The 22564-nt window shown below is 44.1% G+C and overlaps 1 protein-coding gene and 1 long non-coding RNA gene across 8 annotated transcripts in view; one reads left to right on the forward strand and one right to left on the reverse strand.

Annotated features, from left to right (window-relative positions):
• The window catches only part of LOC148152009 (uncharacterized), a 146780-nt gene that overhangs the window by 12934 nt on the left and 111282 nt on the right, over nt 1-22564 (reverse strand). For 5 of the 7 annotated variants that reach the window (XR_015751467.1, XR_015751473.1, XR_015751465.1 and 2 more), the window contains one exon: nt 2271-2373. This is a non-coding gene — a long non-coding RNA (uncharacterized LOC148152009). Of the gene's footprint in view, nt 1-2270; nt 2374-2495; nt 2641-2750; nt 2867-22564 lie in introns of those variants that run through there. The other 2 variants (XR_015751475.1, XR_015751466.1) reach the window with 2 other exon arrangements.
• Nucleotides 2742-22564, forward strand: part of LOC122539574 (dual specificity testis-specific protein kinase 1) — a 134044-nt gene continuing 114221 nt past the window's right edge. The window contains exon 1 of the mRNA XM_043674568.2: nt 2742-4223. Within this exon, the coding sequence (XP_043530503.2) occupies nt 4005-4223 (219 nt within the window). The 5' untranslated portion in view covers nt 2742-4004. The remainder of the gene's footprint in view (nt 4224-22564) is intronic.

Genomic DNA, 22564 nt, shown 5'->3' on the forward strand with positions numbered 1-22564 from the left:
AGCAACATTTGCATTGCAAAATCTCCCAAGGTATTTTAGAGGACTGTTATTGGACAAAAATTGACATTTAATTACTAAAGGAGGTGTTGGGACATCATCAAAAGCTTGGTGGGAAGGGAGGTTTAAAGCAGCACCTTAAAGAAGAGAGAGATAGAGTGGTTTGGGGAAGGAGTTCCAGAGCTTGGAGCCCAGATGCCTGAAGGCATGGCCGCCAGTGTAGAGTGACTGAAATCAGGACACGCTCAGCAGTCAGAATTGGAAGAATGTGGAGATCTGAAGTACAGTGGAACTGGGCCAGATCAGTGAGGTGGGATTGGGAAGAGGACATGGAGGAATTCACAGAATGATAAAAACCTTCCAGCGTAAAAGGCGGCTATTTGGCCTATTGTGTCTGCACTGCTGTCCAAATGAACATCATGACTTAGTGCCAATTGCCTGCCTTTCCCTCATACCCCTACACAATGTATCTATTAAAATAGAGTTAAAAATCACACCAACACCAGGTTATAGTCCAACATGTTTATTTGTAAGTACTAGCTTTTGGAGCGCTGCTCCTTCGTAAGGTAGCTAGTAGAGCAGGATCATAAGACACAGAATTTATAGCACTAGATCATAGTGTCATGCAACCTACAGAATATATTCAACAATCCTAGATTGCTGTTAAGTCTTTCATCTTTTAGAATGGGTTACAGGCTTCAATTAATTTGTGTGTAAATTCCAGAACGTCTTTCAAATCACATTCCAGACACAACTTAAAGTTTTATTTAAAAAGTGACATCTCAGCTCAGACAATGCATTAAAGGTGCGAGGTTAGAGTCATTTTATATTCCAATCTTGAGTCAGACTGGTTCTATTTCCAAAATATGAATTCATAAAATGTCACATGGATTGACTGCCCACAGATTGTTTTTGAACAAAATAGAATGTAACTGCAAATACAATTCTGCAAATGAAAGTTCGCCTCATTGTCTATCCCATATGCTGCAGACAAGGATGCACAGAAGCATGGTACATTGGCGAGACCATGCAAATGCTAAGACAACTGATGAAGGGACACCACGCAACAATCACCAGACAGCGAGAGATATTCCCTCCCAGTTGGGGAACATTTCAGCAGTCAGGGCCATTCGGCCTTCGATCTTAAGGTCACCATCCTCCAAGGTAGACTTCGGGATATGCAACAATGCAGAGTGCCCAAGCAGAGGCTGACAGCCAAGTTTGATGCCCATGAGGAGAGCCTCAACTGGGATCTGGGATTCATGTCACACTACAGGTGACCCCAATCCTAAATACACTCACACATACCCACAACCTTATATACTCACACATCCATACACAGGCTCTCTCTCAGACACATACATACACCCACTCCCATACTCACACCCACTCATGCACACACTCTACCAAGCACACACATTCACATGCATACACACACATGCACACACATACACATTCATTCCCACAAACACACACTCTCTCTCCCTCACATGTACGCACACACATATAAATCTATAGGGTGAATTTCATTTGCAGAATTATATTTGCAGATACATTCTATTTTGTTCTAAAAGCAAAAGCAGTTAATCCATGTGACATTTTATAAATTTCTATTTTGGAAATAGAACCAGTCTGACTCAAGATTGTAATACAAACTCTAACCTTACACCTTTACTGCATTGACTGAGCAGAGATGTCACCTTTTTTAAATAAAACCTTGAGTTATCTCAGGAATGTGACTTGAAAGAAGTTCTGAGATTTACATACTGATGAATTGAAACCTGCAAACCATTCTAAAAGATCAAAGTCTTCACAGCAATCAAGGTTTGTTCAATATGTTGTGTCAGTTGCATGACACTATGATCTTGTGCTACAAATTCCGTGTCTTATGATCCTGCTTCACTAGTTATCTTACGAAGGAGCAACACTCTGAAAGCTAGTACTTCCACATAAACTCGTTGGACTATAACCTGGTGTTGTGTGATTTTTAACTCTGTCCACCCCAGTCCAACAACAGCACCTCCTCATCATGTCTATTAAAATATTCATCCGTTTCCCTCTTGAATGCCTCATCTGAACCATATTCTAAGTGAACTTCCTCCACACTTGCAGGCAGTGTTTCCAGTCCCTGAACATTCCCCCCCCACCCCTCTTGCTTTTTTTTCATAAATCACTTTGAGTCTGTGCCTTCTGGGTTTTTGATTCTTCCAGAAGCCCCGATCAGCTCCTGGGGCATAGTTCCCTGTCAACGGTTGTGTGGCAGAAAAACTTACCAGTCAATTTGGGCACAGCAAGATCCCGTCGGCTACCAACGTGACCGTGGCCCGATAAAACAAATACAAGAATACTGGGGACCTCAACAGTTCGAGGCAGCATCTGTGGAGAGACAAACAGAGTTAACGTTTCGAAACCGATGACCTGATAAACTGTTTGAATTATGTTGGTTGAAGGTTATGGGCGTTTGTTGTGTTTTTTTTTCATTCAGACTCATCCGTAACCTGTGTTTTCTGGGTGTAGTGAATACTTGATTGCCAGTCAATGTATACAGCCCGCAGGCGGCGCCTGGTCCCTGCCTCCCTGTGAGCGGGTGGAGAATGAGGAAGGCTTTAGTAGGGCGGGGGCATTTCAGCAGCGCCGCCTTCCACCCAACCTCCGTGCCTTCCACATATGGGAACGCGGAGTGTCAGCAGAACACAAGCGCACAGTGTGTGGGAGAGAGAGAGAGAGAGACAACGTTCCGGAATAACACCCACACTGAGGTGTGCAAACCCAGCAATCACTCCCGGAGCAGCAGCAATCCGGAGCAGGATCCCAACTCGAGCTCGCTGCTTGCCAGCTGTTGTAATAAACTGTGCCAACACCCGGAGCGGCTGCAAAAACAAAACAAAAACCTGAAAAAAAGGAGCGGTAGCGCCGACATCGTCATTCCCGACGGGAATCGGGATCGGAGCTGGAGCAGGGAGCAAGCGAGGATTAGATCAGCAGTGGTATTACAGAGAGACCAGGATCAAAATCAGGAATAGGTTTAAACCTGGAGCACGATTGGAAGGGAAACCAGGAACGGATCTGGAGTAGGAAGTCAGGATCAGACCAGCAATTCGATTAGACCAGGAGAAGGTTTAGAATAAGAGCAACATCAGAGGGGAAACCATGGTCAGAGACCAGCAGTAAGATTAAACCAGGAGGAAAGTGTGAGGGGGAATTAGGATTAGACCAGAAACAGAGTTAGATCAGGATTATACCAGGAGCAGCATCAGAAAGGAAACTGACAGTTTACCTAGAACTGGATGAAAGAGGAACCAGGACCAAACTTGGAGCAGGGTTTGGGGAGGACTGGGATCAGGGTAAAGTTTGTTTGGGATTGCCTTTGGTAAATCAAATACTGGTTTAGTGTTTTACTTAGGATTTCTCCCGAGGGAAGTACACTTGTCTGGTGAAAGGGTTGCCAAAGTCCTAACATGGGGTCGTATGCTGATGAATTGGCTGATAATCAATAAGTTGGTCTCTGGTTATTACCTGATGAATTATCACTTTCTCGACCTAACACTGTTGGATTATCCATTCATTGGAGCCAGATTACCAATAGATCAGGATTTGATTATTTCCTGATTGATCATCAATGATTTTGACTTTCTGGATTAACAAAACTGGATTATCAACTGATTGTTACTGGATTATTACTTCACTGGAACCAGATCACTGACTGACTTATAAATCAGAAGTTACTTATTGTCATATTATCAATTGACTGTCAAGATATCATTGATTTCTCCTCCATTGCTAATCCAAGCCAGTGCTGCATTATTAATTAGATCTGATCACTTCTGATTGATCAATTTGAAATCACCTGCATGTGGACCCATCTCTGATTCTGGTGATTTGAAGACCTGCTTATAAATCCTGGAAATCTTCCCCCTGTCCTCCTCATTCTATCATTAAGAGGTTCTTGATTTGGGAAAGATGTGAATTGGATTTCAGGAGTGGGGGGGAGGGGGGTGTGAGGGGAGATGTCGAGAGAATCGGCACTCAGATTGGACCTGTCCAGTGATGTATTGATACCTGACCCTGGGCCATATTCTGCTCCGGTGCTGGGCACGATACCTGGGTGCAGCCATCTCCGCCCCTCTTCCTACAGAGCGCTGCGTAGTGCAGTCTCCACTTTGACCAGGATTGATGACTTCCACTGTGAGAAAATTGGGTCAGGATTCTTTTCTGAGGTGTTCAAGGTAGGTGGCTGTGAATGTTGCTCATACTACCAGGGAAGTTGATTGATAATTGGTTGAGAGAGAGGCAGTGCCAAATACATGAGGCAGTAACTGCTCTTGGGAACACTGTGTACACCTGAGAGGTATGACTGGACCTTAGCAGTGTGTCTGTGCCTGGTAGTCTGACTGTACCTGATGATCATACTGCCTGCCTATGTGGGGCTCTGCATATATCTGATTAGTCTCTATTACATGAGCTTTTGTCTGCTACTGTCTCTCTGGTTTGGATACAGGAAACGTGCTGAAATCTGCAGATGAGACTATGCAGTAGTTGGGATTGTAGTTCATTATCGAGAAGATCAAATGAATAGTTACAGAATTTATTGGTAGAATTCTACCTTTCAAATGGATTAGTAATCATAACATCAATAAGAATAACTTTGACTTTAACTTAATAGGATACCCACTGTGCTTGTCAAGAAAATTATGTAACAAAATATGGCATCAAGCCACTTTGGGACAGATGAGGTTAGATGACCAAAAGCTAGATCAAAGGATAGGTTTTTAAGAAGCATTAAAGAGGAAGGAAGTGAGGTAGACAGGTGTAGAGAGAGATTTCTAGAGCTGAAGAAACAATTGTTAACAGTGAAATGATTAAAACCAGGGATGTTTGAAGAGACCAGAATTCCAGTAAGGCAGACATCTCTGAGGATTGTAGAGTAGGAGGGGAAAATAGAGATAGCAAGGGGTGAGGCCTTGGAGGGATTTGAAATCAAGGATGAAAATTTTAAGAAAAGTTGCTATTTCAGTGGGAGCCAAAATAAATTAGTGAGTGACAGGGGAACAGAAATTATGCAAGTTCAGATATGTTTAGCAGAGATTTGGATGGTTCCAAGTTTATGATGTGTAGTTGGTAGGGCAGCAGTCATTGAAATCGTCAAGTCCAGCACATAAAAGATGTGAATGAAGGTTTCAGCAGCAAATCGGCTGAGACAGGAAAAGTAATCTAAGTTACAGTAATGAAAATAGACTCTTAGTGATTTTGTGGATGTGAGGTCAAAAGCTCACCTCGGGGTCATGCTCAATGCCAATGTTGACAAAGGCTTAATGGAAAAACAAAATACTGCTGATGCTAGGGGGTCTGAAATAAAAACAGAACTTACAGCCAGAGCTGCTGAATTACTCCAGTATCTATGGAGAGTAAAGTAAGGTTAGCTTTTTGAGCCCATTATGGACTCTTCAGAATTGCTAAATACATCCCAGGGAAAAAAAAACTAAAGAAATGCCTTTCTATTCCTCAGTAGCCTCTTTGAAAAGGCAGCCTTACAAAATGCCTCAGATATAAAGACATGTTTTTTTTTAAATGTGTTCTTTGATAAACAATCTTTGTTTTCTTTGGTAACAGTCAACAAAGAAATAGTTGGTACTGCTGAACACAGGTGTTGTCTGTGAGCCGTTCAGAACAGAGAAACATCATTTATGTATTCAGAAATATTCTACTACACTTACTGTTCACAAACCAAATTCCTGTTGTGATGATTTCTGGTCACACCTTTCTGTCAATTCTAACTTTACAAATTACCATGTCAACATTTCTCACTCAGTTCCCTTACCTCACCTGTGTCACTGTGTAATTGCAAACTTTAACCATTAGGTGGCAGGTATTCTAAAACCAAATTCTTATCATCATTGTCTACATCAGTTGAACATGGCCAGCTCGGTGCCTGCTGATAAAATTTCATTAATGCTCTTATTTGGCTGAATTCACAATCTATTACATTTAAAAGTCTTTTGAGGCAAAAGCCTGTCATCCTCACATGATGAAGACACCTCATGGCCATGATGATGCAGTTTGCCTGCTGGAAGTATATCCACATGCTCAGAAGATTCACACATGACTGAGACCTCGCCCACTCCAAGTTGTGAAAATACTCACTTGAGGCCCAGGCTTTTAAAAGATGCTGAGCCCTTCAACTAAAAACAAAAGGCAACAAAAATAGTGAGGAGCACAAAGGTGCATAAATACAGCTGTACAATCAGAAGATATGTTATATTATGTTCAAAAACGTTTTTTTAGAATTGAATGGGAAACACATGGATGACAAATTATTTCTCAAGTTAGATTTGAGAGGTTCTCTTAGTTCACCAACAAATCTGTAACAAAAAAAATTGCACCTACAGGAGTTCCCTGATTTATAAATGCTCATACTGAGGAACGTCATCTCATACGGAGATGTAATTTTAAAGATCTGACATATGAAAGTTTCCAGTACTTATGTATGGCTATTTTATATTGTCCTGCATTGTGTTCCAACTTGCGTACTAATCGCCTTGTGAACAGGCTCCATTTTCAACCTGATGGTTGCCTGTATGTAGCTTTTTTTGTGAGCTCAAGACCTACTAATGGGCTTTGTTGTACAAATCTAAGTGTTTTTTTGTTTCTCAACTGAAGTTAAACTCCTGAGGAGAGAGGTAGCAGGTCTAGTTTGAGAGCCTTTTTTATTATTTGATGTGGGTATTGCTGGCCAGACCAGCATTTATTGTCTAAAAAACCGAAAGAACTGCGGATTCTGTAAATCAAAAACAGAAATTGCTGGAAAAGCTCAACAGGCCTGGAAGCATCTAGGGAGAGAAATCAGTTAATGTTTTGGGTTGAGTGACCTAAAGCAAAAGTCAGAACTGAGGAGGGGTCACTTGACCTGAAATGTTAACTCTGATACCTCTCCACAGATGCTGCCAGACTTACTGAGACTTTCCAACGATTTCTGTGGGTCTGGAGTCACATTGTAGGCCAGACTAGATAAGGACAGCAGTTACCTTCCCTGAAGGGGGTTAGGTTCTGGATTGCTAGTGTGGTGACACTACCACTTTGTACATTCATAAACAGAGGAGGTGGTGACAATCTCAGAACTATCTATAGTACAAGCACGTCTTATTGCGAGCAGATTGTGGTTCCACCTGGCCGAATCTCATCACCCCATATCCTTGCCTGCACCAAGTCCCATTCACCTATCAGCCCCATTGGTCACTGTCACCACTAGCATATTAAAATTCTGATCCTCACCTGACTCCCTATCTCTGCAACGTCCTGCAATTCTACAGACCTCTCTAATGCTGACAATTGTGCATCTTGATTTTCATCATTCCACCATGTGGACTGTATCTTTAGTACCCAGGACCAAAATTCTGGAGTTCACCCAACACATATTACATCTAGAGTAAATGTTTGGATCATTTGAAGGGTTATATTGTCAAAGAGCAGGAAATGACACTCTCTTTTTAGTGTGTGGGAGAAGTATGATCTTAACGACAGAGGCAGTTGAAAATTCTGGGGCCCAGAGTTGGCGCCTCTCACCCAAAATGCCTAATCCAGTCATTTCCCTAGAAACCTGCAGCAGCTGTGAGAGCAGCCTGATCCCAGGGTAATCTAATCAGATCCATGTTCACTGATGGAAGCAAATTGAGAGCTCAGAGAATTAGTGGCTGGGTGGAAGCTACTCTCAGCATGAACTGGGACCTAGCACGTCAGGTTTGTTTGTCAGGGCAAGAGTCTGCCTTGAGGCCAAGGGCACCAGTAAACTGTCTGAACTTAGAATATTTGTAAAAATCAGGTATTTCCTACCCTTACCTCATGACACTCCCCGCATAAAACTAATATTGTTTACTGAGAGACACATAGAATTTTACAGAAACGAGCCACTGGGCTTCCCTTGATGTTTATGGCCTGCACAAGCCTCCTCCCACACCCCATCAATTCATCTCATTGTCAATTACAAATCTTTCTATTCCTTTCTTCTTATGTCTTTGGCTTTTCCTTAAATGCATCAATATTATTTGCCTCAACTGTTCTAGTTAACAGTGAGTTTAAAAATCTTCCCACTCTTTGGTGATGAGGTTTCTCCTGAATTCCCAATTGGACTTATTAGTGAAAAATAAAGAACTGAGGATTCTGTAAATCAAAAACAAAACAGAAATTGCTGGAAAAGCTCAGCAGGTCTGGCAGCATCTGCGAAGAGAAATCAAAGTTAACGTTTTGGGTCTGGTGACTCTTCCTCAGGGTGGCTCTGAGGAGAGGTCACCAGACCTGGAATGTTAACTTTGATTTTTCTTCACAGTTGCTGCAAGACCTGCTGAGCTTTTCCAGCAAATTCTGGATTTATTAGTAACTGTTTTATGTCCAATGCTCCCAGTTTTGGACAGCCTGCAAGTGGGAACATCTCCATGTTTTGATTCAGATGTTTTCCCCTCTAGCAGAAAGAAATAGAGCAGAAATAGAACATGCTGGAGAAAATCAGCCAGTCTGCTAAAACTATACAAGACATCATGAAGGGCTGATAAAGGGCTTTTGCCTGAACCGTAGATTTTCCTACTCCTCTGATGCTGCCTGACCTGCTTTTCCAGCACCACTCTAATCTATACAAGACATTAGTCAGACCTGGAATACTGTGAACTGTTTTGGGACCCTTATCAAAGGAAAGTATTGGAGGCAGTCCAGAGAAGGTTCACTGCACTGATGGTATGGAGGGATTTTCTTTTGAAGAGAAATTGAGTAGATTGGACCTGTACTCGATGGGGTATAGAGGAATGAGAGGAGACCTTACAGCAACATTATAAGATCCTTAGGAGATTTGACAGGGTGGATATGGATTGTTGTTTTCCTTTTGTGGGAGAGTTTAAGACATGAGCTCATAATCTCAGAATATGGAGATGAGGAAGAATCTCTTCTCTCTGAGGGTAGTGAAGCTGTGGAACTCGTTAATGCCGAGGGCTGTCAAGACTGTACTTTCAAGGCTGAGATATACCAATTTTTCATCTGTAGGGGAATTGAGGATTATGGGGGAAAAGCAGTATTGTGGAGTTGAGTTATCAGGTCAGCCATAATCTCATCTCATTGGCAGTTGGGCTGAATGGTCTACTTGCTCCTGCGTCTTATGAGCTCTGGAGAGGAGATAAACTGAGTTTGCAATTTGTGTCCAATATGATATTCTTCAGAACTAAAGGCAGAATGGGTTTATACAGTAGAGACAGGTAGGCTGAGCAAATGGAACATGAGAAGGGTAGAGGATGAGGGGCATTTGGAAATCACAAGGGTTGCAGAACAAAAGGCAAAGGAATTGGTTACAGTTGTAGTGGAGCAACATAGCTTCCATGTTAATGGTAGAATAGATAGCAAAAAAATGAAAGCAAGATGGTGGGGGTTGGGGAATATCAAAATGGTGGACAATATTCATGGTCTGAGGTTGTTAGGCTCAATGTTGTGCCCTGAGGGTTGAAAGTGAGCCACTTTTTCTCCAGCTTGCATTAAGCTTCACTGAAGTACTGCAACAGGCTGTTGACAGAAATGTGAAAGCAAGATAGTGTATTGGACATAGAGGAGCGTGAGCAGTGGATAAAGTAGTCTAGATTTGAAGATGTACAAGTCAACAGTTGTCTCACGTAGAAGATGTGTTTGGAGCTTTGGACAGTGAGGAGGGAGGTGGATAACCGACTTGACACGGACATTCTTTACAAACCCATCAACTCCACAGCTACCTGGATTATACCTCTTCCCACCCTACCTCTTGCAAAAATGCCATCCCGTATTCCCAATTCCTTTGCCTCCTCCGTATCTGCTCCTAGGAGGACCAGTTACACCACAGAACACCCCAGATGGCCTTCTCCTTCTTTAGAGACTGCAATTTCCCTTCCCATGTGGTTAAAGATGCCCTCCAATGCATCTCGTCCACATCCTGCACCTCCGCCCACAGACCCCACCCCTCCAACCTTAACAAGGACAGGACACCCCTGGTGCTCACGTTCCACCCTACCAACCTTCGCATAAACCAAATCATCCGCCGACATTTCCGCCACCTCCATACGGACCCCACCACCAGGGATATACTTCCCTCCCCACCCATTTCTGCCTTCCGCAAAGACTGTTCCCTCCGTGACTACCTGGTCAGGTCCACGCCCCCCAACAACCCACCCTCCCGTCCTGACACCTTCCCCTGCCACCACAGGAATTGCAAAACCTGTGTCCACACTTCCTTCCCTCACCTCCATCCAAGGCCCGAAAGGAGCCTTCCACATGCATCAAAGTTTTATCTGCACATCCACCAATATCACTTATTGTATCAGTTGCTCCCAATGCGGTCTCCTCTACATTGTGGAGACTGGACACCTCCGAGCAGAGTGCTTTAGGGAACATCTCTGGGACACCCGCACCAATCAACCACACCGCCCTGTGGCCCAACATTTCAACCCCCCCCAACTCAGCCGAGGACATGGAGGTCCTGGGCCTCCTTCACCGCTGCTCCCTCACCACCCAAAGCCTGGAGGAAGAACGCCTCATCTTCCACCTCGGAACACTTCAACCCCAGGGCATCAATGTGGACTTCACAAGTTTCCTCACTTCCCCTTCTCCCACCTCACCCCAGTTCCAAACTTCCAGCTCAGCACTGTCCCCATGACTTTTCCTACCTGCCTATCTTCTTTTCCACCTATCCACTCCACCCTCCTCTCTGCCCTATCGCCTTCATCCCACCCCCATCCACCAATTGTACTCTTTGCTACCTTCCCCCACCCTCCTCCCTGACCTATCATCTTCAACCCCACCCCCATTCACCTATTGTACTCTATGCTACTTTCTCCCCAACCCCACCCTCCTCTCATTTATCTCTCCACCCTTCAGTCACTCTGCCTGTATTCCTGATGAAGGGCTTTTGCCCGAAATGTCGATTTTCCTGCTCCTCGGATGCTGCCTGAACTGCTGTGCTTTTCCAGCACCACTCTAATCCAGAATCTGGTTTCCAGCATCTGCAGTCATTGTTTTTACCTAATAATCTTGGTGAGGAAACCAAACGCAACATTTTCCAAGTTTGATGGGTAGAATTTGTAAGAAGTGTCCAGGAGAGTTTTCTAGAGCAGTATGTCAATAGTCCAATGAGGGAAGGGGCCATATTGGATCTGGAACTGGGGAGCGAGCCAGGCCAGGTGGTAGAAGTTGCGGTGGGGGATTTCTTTGGGAACAGTGACCACAATTCTATAAGTTTTAGAATACTCGTAGATAAAGAAGAGAGTACTAAACTGAGTACTAAGGGAAGAGTACTAAACTGGGCCAAGGCCAATTATATCAAAATTAGGCAGGAGCTCGGAAATGTGGATTGGACATAGCTATTTGAAGTGTCATTTGAGAAGTGGGAGGCTTTCAAAGATAGTGCAGGATAGGCCTGTCCCATTGAAGGCAAAGGATAGGAAGGGCAAGATTTGTGAACCGTGGATGACAGGAGAAATTGTACGATTAGCCAAGAGGAAAAGAGAACCATACATAAGGTCTCTGCAGCTAAGAACAGAACGGGCCCTGGAAGAATATCGGAAGTGACAAGTCTTAAACGAGGAATCAAGCAGGCTAAAAGGAGTCATGAAATAGCTTTAGCAAGCAGAATTAAGGAAAAATCCCAAAGCATTTTATTCCTATATAAGAAGCAAGCGGGTAACTAGAGAAAAGATTGGTCCACTAAAGGATAAAGAAGGAAGGTTGTGTGTCGAACCTGAGAGAATGGGTGAGATTTTGAATGATTTCTTTGCATCAGTGCTCACTGAGGAGAGGAACATGATGAATGTTGAGATTAGAGATAGTGAAGAAGGCTTTTGGTATGCTTTCCTTTATTGGTGAGAGTATTGAGTACAGGAGTTGGGAGGTCATGTTGCAGCTGTACAGGACACTGGTTAGGCCACTGTTGGAATATTGCGTGTAATTCTGGTCTCCTTCCTGTCGGAAAGATGTTGTGAAACTTGAAAGGGTTCAGAAAAGATTTACAAGGATGTTGCCAGGGTTGGAGAATTTGAGCTATAGGGAGAGGCTGTACAGGCTGGGGCTGTTTTCCCTGGAGCAATGGAGGCTGAGGTAAACCTTATAGAGGTTTACAAAATTTATGAAGGGCATGGATAGGATAAATAGGCAAAGTCTTTTCCCTGGGGAGGGGGAGTCCAGAACTAGAGGGCATAGGTTTAGGGTGAGAGGGGAAAGATATAAAGAGACCTAAGGGGCAACCTTTTCACGCAGAGGGTGGTACGTGTATGGAATGAGTTGCCAGAGGATGTGGTGGAGGCTGGTTCAATACAATATTTAAGAGGCATTTGGATGGGTATATGAATAGGAAGGGTTTGGAGGGATATGGGCCGGGTACTGGCAGATGGGACTAGATTGGGTTGGGATATCTGGTCGGCATGGACAGGTTGGACCAAAGGGTCTGTTTCCATTCTGTACATGACTATGACTATGACATTTGATAGAAGTAGGGAAGATGTGTTGGGTACGCTAGAGATTCTTAAGGTGGACAAATCCCCAGGACTGGATGGGATCTATCCCAGATTGCTGAGGGAGGTGAGAGAGGAAATAGTTGGGGCCCTGACAGATATCTTTGTGGCATCCTTAAACACAGGTGAGATGCTGGAGGACTGGAGGGTTGCTCATGTTGTCCCCTTGTACAAGAAGAGTAGTAGGGATATTCCGGGTAACTACACACCAGTGAGCCTGATGTCAGTAGTGGGAAAGTTGCTGGTGAAGGTACTGAGGGATAGGGTCTATTTATATTTAGAAAAGAATGGGCTCATCAGTGATAGACAACATGATTTTGTGCGGGGGAGATCGTGCCTTACCAACTTAATAGAGTTCTTCGAGGAAGTGACCTAGTTGATAGATGAAGGAAGGACTGTAGATGTCATATACATGGATTTTAGTAACGCGTTTGATAAGGTTTCCCATGGTAGACTAATGGAGAAAGTGAAGTCATATGGTGTGCAGGGCGTTCTAGCGAGGTGGATAAAGAACTGGTAGAGCAACAGGAGACAGAGTAGTGGTTGAAGGGAGTTTCTTGAAATGGAGAAAGGTGACCAGTGGTGTTCCACAGGGGTCAGTGTTGGGGCCACTGTTGTTTGTAATATACATAAATGATCTGGAAGACGGCATTGTTGGTATGATCAGCAAGTTTGCAGATGACACGAAGATTGGTGGAGTAGCAGAAAGCATAAGGGACTGTCAGAGAATACAGGAGGATATAGATAGACTGGACAGTTGGGCGGAAAAGTGGCAGATGGTTTTCAATCCAGACAAATGTGAGTTGATGCATTTAGGCAAGGCTAATTCTAGAGCGAATTATACAATAAACGGAAGAGCCTTGGGAAAAGTTGATGGGCAGAGAGATCTGGGAGTGCAGGTCCATTGAACCCTGAAGGTTGCTGCCAGGGTGGATAGAGTGGTCAAGAAGGCATCTACTATGCTTGCCTTCATTGGACGGGGCATTGAGTATAAGAGCTGGCAAGTCATGTTAAAATTGTACAAGATATTGGTTCTGCTGCATTTAGAATACTGTGTACAGTTCTGGTCGCCACATTACCAAAGGATGTGGACGCTTTGGAGAGGTGCAGAGAAGGTTATGAGGATGTTGCCTGATATGGAAGGTGCTAGCTATGAAGAGAGGTTGAGTAGGTTAGGTTTATTTTCATTAGGAAAAAGGAGATTGAGGGGGGACCTGATTGAGGTTTAAAAAATCCTGAAGGGTATAGACAGGGGGGATAGAGAACAGCTTTTTCCCAGGGTGAAGGATTCAGTAATGAGAGGTCACACTCTCAAGGTGAGAGGTGGAAAGTTTAAGGGGGATACACGCGGCAAGTACTTCACACACAGGGTGGTGGGCGTTTGGAACATGTTGCCAGCAGAGGTGGTAGAGGCTGGCACGGTAGATTCATTTAAGATGCATTTGGACAAATTGATGAGCAGAGGGATACAGATGCTTCGAAATTGACCGACAGGTTTAGGCAGTACATTTGGATTGGCTCAGGCTTGGAGGGCCAAAGAACCTATTCCTGGGCCGTAAATGTTCTGGTTTTTTTTTTTGTTCTTTGTTCAAACAAAATTGGGTGGGATTGTGAGATGTGAGGAGGATGCAAGGAGGCTTTGAGGTGATTTAGACAAGTTAACTGAGTGGGCAATCATATTACAGATGCATTTATCGCTCAATGTGAAGTTATACAACTAGGTGTGAAAAACAGAAAGGAAGAGTATTATTTAAACAGTGATAATATTGGGAGTGTGAGTGTACGAAAGGATCTGGGTATCCTTGTCCACCAACAAATGAAAGTGGTCGGGCAGCTGTAGCAAACAATGAAGAAGGCAAATTGGCTTTCATTGCAAGAAGATATGAGTTCAGAAATCTTATTGCAGTTATACAGGACATTAGTGAGACTGCATCTGGAGTATTGTGTACAGTTTTGGTCTCTCTGTCTAAAAAAGGATATACCTACCATTTGAGGGAGTGTGCCAAAGGTTCACTGGGCCGACACCAGCGATGGAAGGACTGCTGTATGAGGAGAGGAGTTGAGAACCGGGGGTACAGTCTCAGGATACAGGGTAATCCATTTACGACTCCGATGAGGAACAAAATGCTTCACTTAAAGGGCATTGAACTGGTGGAATTCTCAATCACAAAAGGCTGTGGAGGCCAAGTCACTAAATACATTCAAGATTTTGAAGGCATCAGGAAGTACGGGGAGTAAACGGGAATATGGCATTGAGATAGAGGATCAGCCATGATCATGTTGAATAGCACAGCAGGCTAAAAGGGCCACATGGCCTACTGGTGCTCCTAGTTTCAATATATAAGAGATATGGAGACCTGTTCTCACTCTCTCTTCCTATCACTGCTAAAGGCCAAGGAGATGAGCTGAGCAGTCACCAATTTCCCAAAATCCAAGATGTGCAGGGGTTATCTCACATTGACTGGAAATGGTTAACTTTGCACCCTTCTAACTTGTCATCCATGACTTGGCATACAGCTCAATGCCTCACTCCCTGATTCCACTGGGCAAATCCCTACATGCCTCATGCAGATTCAGGTCTCTCAAAATCTTGTTGCAGAATAGGAGGCCATTTGGCCCACTGTAAGAGTTGTGTTATTCCCACTGTCCACTCCCTGCATCTGTGTGGATCACCTCGACTGATACTGGTGGAGAAAGTGAGGGCTGCAGATGCTGGAGATCAGAGCTGAAAATGTGTTGCTGGAAAAGCGCAGCAGGTCAGGCAGCATCCAGGGAACAGGAGAATCGACGTTTCGGGCATAAGCCCTTCCTGAAGAAGGGCTTATGCCCGAAACGTCGATTCTCCTGTTCCCTGGATGCTGCCTGACCTGCTGCGCTTTTCCAGCAACACATTTTCACCTCGACTGATACTGGTGCCATACTGAAGGATAGGTGCACTGCTGGATGAGATGCTGGAGCAAGGCCCAGTCCACCCTCTCGGAGCACGTGAGAAACCCCATAGCAAATTTTCTTCAAAGGATCCTAAAATCTACCTCTTCGATCAAAAACATATCTTAATAATGTTTGTGTGCTTGGTATCTGTAGTAGCTCTCACAGGGTAGTGCTGTGACATGTACTCCAGTCAGGGACGGAGTGGGGAATCTGCACAAGGCAGGAAGGGATTTGCCCAACAGTGGAATCGGGGAATGAGGCACATTAAGACTCTCTAATGTCCTCTATTATTAAATATTTGTGGTTAAAAGGTACCCGGCAGAGCCAAGCTTTGAAATTATTCTTCTTTAATTCTGTTCAGCGACAAGCCTCTGCCATGTTTTATTATCTGACAGGCTATACAAATGTCAGTTAGGTTTGTTGATGTTGAATTTGTGCTTACCCTGGCCCACCAGTGTGTTGGGAATGTGATGTTCATCCCTCATCACAGCAGCATGGAGTTAAAGGAAATTAATACCACTGGCAGGGGCTGACTAGCTTTTCTGAGGCACAGTGTCGTGAAATTCCATTTTCAGCTTTAAGACAAGTCATTAAACCTCACGCTTAACCAAAACGCAACAGGCTGCAGGCTGTGTAAGGTGATTTTCTTCTTCTTTAGCTCAAAGTAATCCCTTTTAACTCAGTATTACAATCTGTCCAGCAGTCTGAGATGTTCAAGCAGGGGTCATCTGAGTTCATTGCAAGAAAGAATTCTGTATGCCACTAAAAGATTAAATGTGCCTTGTTAAACTGTAAATTATAACACGCTGCAGCAAGTTGCAGACAGAAAGGAGAAGCATCATTAACCATGGATACTTACACACTGCACCATCATTGTGTAAAAGGAGGCTATTCACACAATTAAAGCTGTGCCATCTCTTTAAAAAAGATAACCATTTAGACTCAGTCTTTCCCCATTGCACTGAAATCATCTCCTTTTTAAGTACTTAGCCAATTCTGTTTCTTTTGAAAGTTACAGTTTCTGTGTCAAGTGTTAACTCAGACAGACAATGATCTCACTCACTGCACACAACCACTTACCCTGAATGATAGCAGTACAACTGATAGGGACAGAACTTATTCGAAGATGCACAGAGTCCCATTCATTCACCCATCACCCGTGTACCCGTTGATCTGCATTAGTTCTTGGTCTGGCAACATCTCAGCCATGGTTTTGAATCTTTGCTCCTTCTACCCTTGTTAGCCCTGTAACCCTGTGTGATTCTTGTATTCTAATTTTGGTCTCTCAAGTATCCCCAATTCAAATTGTTCTACCATTTGAGCCTCCAGTTGTCTGTGCCACAAAGCCCAGAATTCCCTTCCTACATGTCTCTGGCTCTCCAACTTGTTTCCTCTTGTAAGGCTTCGAATCTACCTTGGTCTGTGATTGGTCTTTTGGTCGCCAGGCTTTATACCTACTTTTCCTTAATCCATTCATGGGATATGCACGTCACTGGCTAGGCTGACTTTTATTGCTCATCCCTAAGACACTGGTTAGACCTCAGCTGGAGTGTGAATGTGTACAATTCTGGGTGCCACATTATAGGCAATGCTTGAATTCATTAGAGACTGGTTCCAGGGATAAGACGCTTTGGTTTTGAGGTTAGATGAAAGAAGTGGGGATTGTCCTCATCAGAGAGGAGAAGGCTGAGGAGACAATTGATAAAAGTTTTCAAAATCATAAGGGGTGGGGACTGAATGGAGGGTGTGGATCGAGTAGATAGGGATAAACTGTTCCTACTTCTTAACAGATCAAATCTGGGCATTTGGTTTCAAAGTAATTTACAAAAGCGAATGTGATGTGAGGAAAAAAAAATTCACTCAGCGAACAGCTGGGGTTTCAAATGCACGACTTGGAAATGTGGTAGTGGTGGTATGTTTAATTGAGGCTTTCAAGAGATTATTGAAATGAACCCAAGTAATGTGCAGAGCTGTTGGAGAAAAATCATGAGATTGGCATTCAGTCAATATGATCGGAGAGCAGCTATAAACATGATGGGTTGAATGGTCTTCTTCTGCACTGCGATAGTTCTGTGATTGCCCTGAGGAAGGTGGTGAGCTGCCCATCTCTCAGTCTCAAATTTTATTTCAACTGGGATGTGCCCTAGTGTGTCCGCCATACTATATAAATGCAAGTTGTCATTGTTGCAAATGGGAGAGAGTGATTGGCTATCCAAAAGTACTGGTTGTAGGTTTTGCAGGGAGAGGGATGACCCAGGAATTTACCCTGAGGTGTAACCAGAGCAGAGTTGAGCTTCAGTTTGTGTTGTCTAGTTAATGTCAAAGTAGAGCGTGCAATGTAACGATTTAAACAAGCAGCTTATCAATGTTCTTTGAATCCTTGACTAAGCTCCCTGGAAAATACCATCCCTTCAATACCAGAAGTGATTGATAGAATCAAAGAGTTGTACAGTCCTTTGGTCCAACTCGTCAAGCCAGATATCCTGAATTAATCTAGTCCCATTTGCCAGCATTTGGCCCATATTCTTTAAGCCCTTCCTAAACCCTTGGAGATACTGGGAGTTGCTCAGTGATGGGTGAGTTGGGAATAGTCTAGTTTGTTCACTTGCTAGGTCCAGTACCTTTTGTGAAGTTAGTCGTTTTGTCTGTGCTGTTTAACCTGTTTGACATGAATATGGTAGTAATCAGATCCCATCCCTTTTGGAAACTTATTCTGTCTGCTCTCCTGTATCCTTTGAGGATGGAGGTGGAAATATGACAGAGCATCGGCTGGTGGTTAATAATTCAGAATGTATTCAGGCAAGGAGAAAATGAATAATAGTTGGAGGGAATGAGACCGAGATGGAAAGTGCCCGTGGAGCTGCCAGACAGTCACGTAGAGAGCGACAGAGAGAGACCAGATGGCAGGATAGAGGCATAGACAGACAGAGACACAGCAGGATAGAACTTGGTATAATACTCAATCACCAAGCGCCAGATTCAGGGTTCAGCTGGTTCATGAGGTGTTCATCTAGTCCTTTGGATACCCCATTCCTCTCCCTTGTATAAAAATGTCATCCTGGGAGGGATGGTCTGGACTTATACCTGAGTCTGAACTGATGTCATATTAAAGGACATTAATGACTTTCTGCAAAAATCTACAAGCTTCAGCATCACTTTTACCAAAATCATTTTTTAAAAAAAAATGTCCAGAGTCTGGTTTAACTGGATTATAGTTTCCGAAATGTGACCTGCAGTCTTTCTCAGGATTGTTTGCCGAGTAACACAATTACATTCCATCCCTAATGTAGGCACTTTGGGACCTGCATTGGCTGAGGGAGGCGGGGTCGTGCTGTATAAACATGTGTTTTAGGCACAGAAGAAAAGGATGTTCTATTCAACCCTTCAAGCTTACTCTGCCATTGAAAGTGATTGTGGGTTTATCTATATCTCGACTACATCCAATGAACTTGGCACTATATTCCATTGTACTTCCAACAAGCAAGACTGCATTTATATAGTGCTTTCCACAATAGCTGAATATTGGAGGGTCGGTGTGGACTTGTTGGGCCAAAGGGCCTGTTTCCACACTGTAAGTATTCTAATCTCTTGAGCCAATGAAGCGTAGTCACTAACAAATATGGATAATGCTGGAGAAACTGTGGGTCTGGCAGCATCTGTGAGGAGCTGTGGCAGCTAGACTGGCTGAGATTTTCCAACACCTCGTGGACTTGTTTCAGATGGAGTTTAATTTAGATAAACGTGAGGTGCTGCATTTTGGAAAGGCAAATCAGGGCAGGATTCATACATTTAATGGTAAGATCCTGGGGAGTGTCCCTGATGAAGGGGTTATGCCTGAAATGTTGTCTCTCCTGATCCTCACATGTTGCCTGATGGGCTGTGCTTTTCCAGCACCACACTCTTTGACTCTGATCTCCAGCATCTGCAGACCTCACTTTCTCCAAAAGACCTTGGAGTGCAGGTTCATAATTGCTTGAAAGTAGAGTCTCGGGCAGACAGTAAAGTGAAAAAGGCATTTGGCACATTTTTCTATGAGTCAGAGCACTGAGTGCTGAAGTTGGGAAGTCATGTTTTTGCTGGACAGGGCGTTGGTTACAAAGATGTTGCCAGGGTTGGAGGGTTTGACACATAGAATCCTTAGGGACTGTTTTCCTGGAGCGTTGAGGCTGAGGGGTGACCTTCTAGAGATTTATAAAATCATGAGGGGCATGGATAGGTTAAATAGACATGGTCTTTTCCCTGGATTGGGTGAGTCCAGAACCAGAGGTCATAGGTTTAGGGTGAGAGGGGAAAGATTTAAGCTGAACCTAAGAGGCAATGTTTTCACACAGAAGGTGGTGTGTGTATGGAATGAGCTTCCAGAGGAATGAGCTGGTGGAGGCCAGTGCAAATACAACATTTCAAAGGCATCAGGATGGGTATATGAATAGGCAAGGTTTAGAGAGGTTCCGGCCAAATGCTGACGTGGGACTAGATTAATTTAGGATATCTGGTCGGCATGGACAAGTTGCATGTTGCAGACAGCAAAGGGATGAGCTGTTTTTTACGCTGAGCCAGTCTTTGGATTGAACAGCTTGCATAACTGGCATCACTCCAGCACGTACACTCAAATGTGAATGATGTATACATGGACGAGTTGGACCGAAGGGTCTGTTTCTGTGCTATACATCTCTATGACTCTATTTGCAGTATTATGTCTATATTGAAAAGTAATCATAGTTGTGATGTAGAAAATGTGGCCCATTTGTGCACAACAAGCTCCCACAAACTGCAAAGTGATGATGATAAGCAATCCTTTTGTGGTATTGATCAAGAATGAATGTTAATCAGGGCACTGGCAATAACTTTCTCCAGCCCTTTTCAAAATCATGCCATGGGATCTTTTTTGCATCCAGCTGAAGGTAGGGGTTCAGGGGTGGGGCTGTCTCAGTCAAATGTTCAAAATGCAGTGCCTCTGACAGTGCTGCACTCCCTCCGTTCTTCACAGGAATGTTAGCTTTGAATTTTGTATTCCACTCCTTGGAGTGGGACTTGAACATAGAACCTTGTGACTCAGCAGGAAGTAAGCATGCTTGAAATTTTCTAATTGAGTGAGCAGCCATTGCTTTCTGTGAGCGAGGATTCCACCCCTCCACTGCTGCTTGTGGAGATCATGTGCTGCAGTGGGTAGCGACCCTGCTTCAACTCTGCCTGATGCACTGCCATAGGGGATGTATATATCGGTCACACTTGAGTGTATGTGCTGGAGTGATGCCAGATACATAAGCTGTTCAATCCAATGACTGGCTCAGCGTAAAAAAAAACACAGCTCATCCCTTTGCTGTTTGCAACATGCAGAGTACTGACTGTACCCAATGAGCTCATGCTTGCAAAACATAACACAGTGTCCAACATGAAATGTGATCCTGCAGTTGGGCAGCACTTACTGGATGACCCTGAGCATGCTAAGAATTGCACTAACAGCCAAGTTAAGGTTATTAGCCAGGCACACAACATGTCTTCCTTGGCCTGACTGAGGACTATACCCCATAGACTTTGAGACATGACCATTAAGTTTAGATTAGATTACTTAGTGTGGAAACAGGCCTTCGGCCCAACAAGTCCACACCGCCCCGCCGAAGCGCAACCCACCCATTCCCCTACATTTACCCTTTACTGAACACTACAGGCAATTTAGAATGGCCAATTCATCTGACCACCACATCTTTGGACTGTGGGAGGAAACCGGAGCCCCCGGTCCACACAGTCAGTCGCATGAGGCGGGAATTGAACCTGGGTCTTTGGCGCTGTGAGGCAGTAGTGCTAACCACTGTGCCACCGTGCCGCCCACTAAGTTGATGTAGTGTGTTTTCCATGTACATTGCTGGCACAATCTGTAGATTTGAGATTGATCTAGCGGGAATATATCCACCCCCTGACTGACTGACTGCTGACAAGCTGCCTGCACTAAACAGCAAAACAAGATAGAAGTACTTTGAGCCTTTAAACTCTAGCTGAAAGTCAAAGCACAATAAAGCAGAGCATAGAGTGAGTGCACACAGAAAGCAAGCGAGGAGGCCTTGTATGCACTCTGGTTCAATCCATGCTTTCCTGTTCCTATGTGCAGTGTGCTGGCAGAAGCGTTACGTGGAATGTGTCCTGAGGTGCTGGTACCTGGTCTCCAAGAGAAAGCAAACCTAAATGGAGTCATCAAGTACCCACTTAGACATCCATGTCAGGAACTGCCGGTGTCTAGTTTCTATCCAATAATGGGAGAATGAGAAATTGCCTATCAATGATGCGAAATTAAGTAGTAAGCTACATTCCCTTTCATTCGTCCAGCCACTGAGGTCCTTTTGTGGCAGCAGCTGAAAAACTGGAAGAGGGTCTGGAATGCAGTGCCTGAAAATGTAGTGGAAGCAGGTTCAATTTAGACATTCAAGAGGGGTGTTGGAGGATTATTTGGATAGAAGTAATTTGTAAGGGTATGGGGAAGATTAGGCGATGGTATGAGATAATGAGCTGGTGCAGGCATGATGGACCAAATGGCTTCCTTCTACACTGTTATAATTCTGTGAATACACTGACATTCACCAATAGTGACATTAGGGTGGCACAGTAGCTCAGCAGTTAGCACTGCTGCCTCACACTACCAGAAAACCAGGTTTGATTCCAGCCTCTGGCAACTGTCTGTATTGTGTGGAGTTTGCACACTCTTTCTGTGTCTGTGTGGGTTTCATCTGGTTGCTCCCCTTTTTCCCCCCCCCCCACAGTCCAAAGATTTGCGGGTTAGGTGGATTGATCATGGGAAATGTGGAGTTAAAAGGATAGGATGAGAAGCTGGTCCTGGGTGGGACGCTGTTCAGAGGATTGGAGACAGACTCGAATGGCCTCTTTCTTCACGTAGAGATTCTGTGATACCATGATTCTATTGATTGGTGTGTGTAGAACCCCACAAGCAGCATTTGAGGGAACATTGGTGAGAATGACACGGAATGCATGTCAGTGCATGCAAATAACTCTCTCGACACTGACCAGTGAGATTCTTGTCTCACCATCCAAAACCTGGTTGGAGGATCAGACTCTTTCCGCTTGATGTTGGGAATCTCGTTTTTGCTGATCTCGCCACTGTTTTCCTATGTTACTCGGGGGCT

The sequence above is a fragment of the Chiloscyllium plagiosum genome, unplaced genomic scaffold (genome assembly GCF_037043375.1).
Source record: "Chiloscyllium plagiosum isolate Xiang-an unplaced genomic scaffold, Cpla_swu_hap1 HiC_scaffold_2, whole genome shotgun sequence".
NCBI lineage: Eukaryota > Metazoa > Chordata > Chondrichthyes > Orectolobiformes > Hemiscylliidae > Chiloscyllium > Chiloscyllium plagiosum.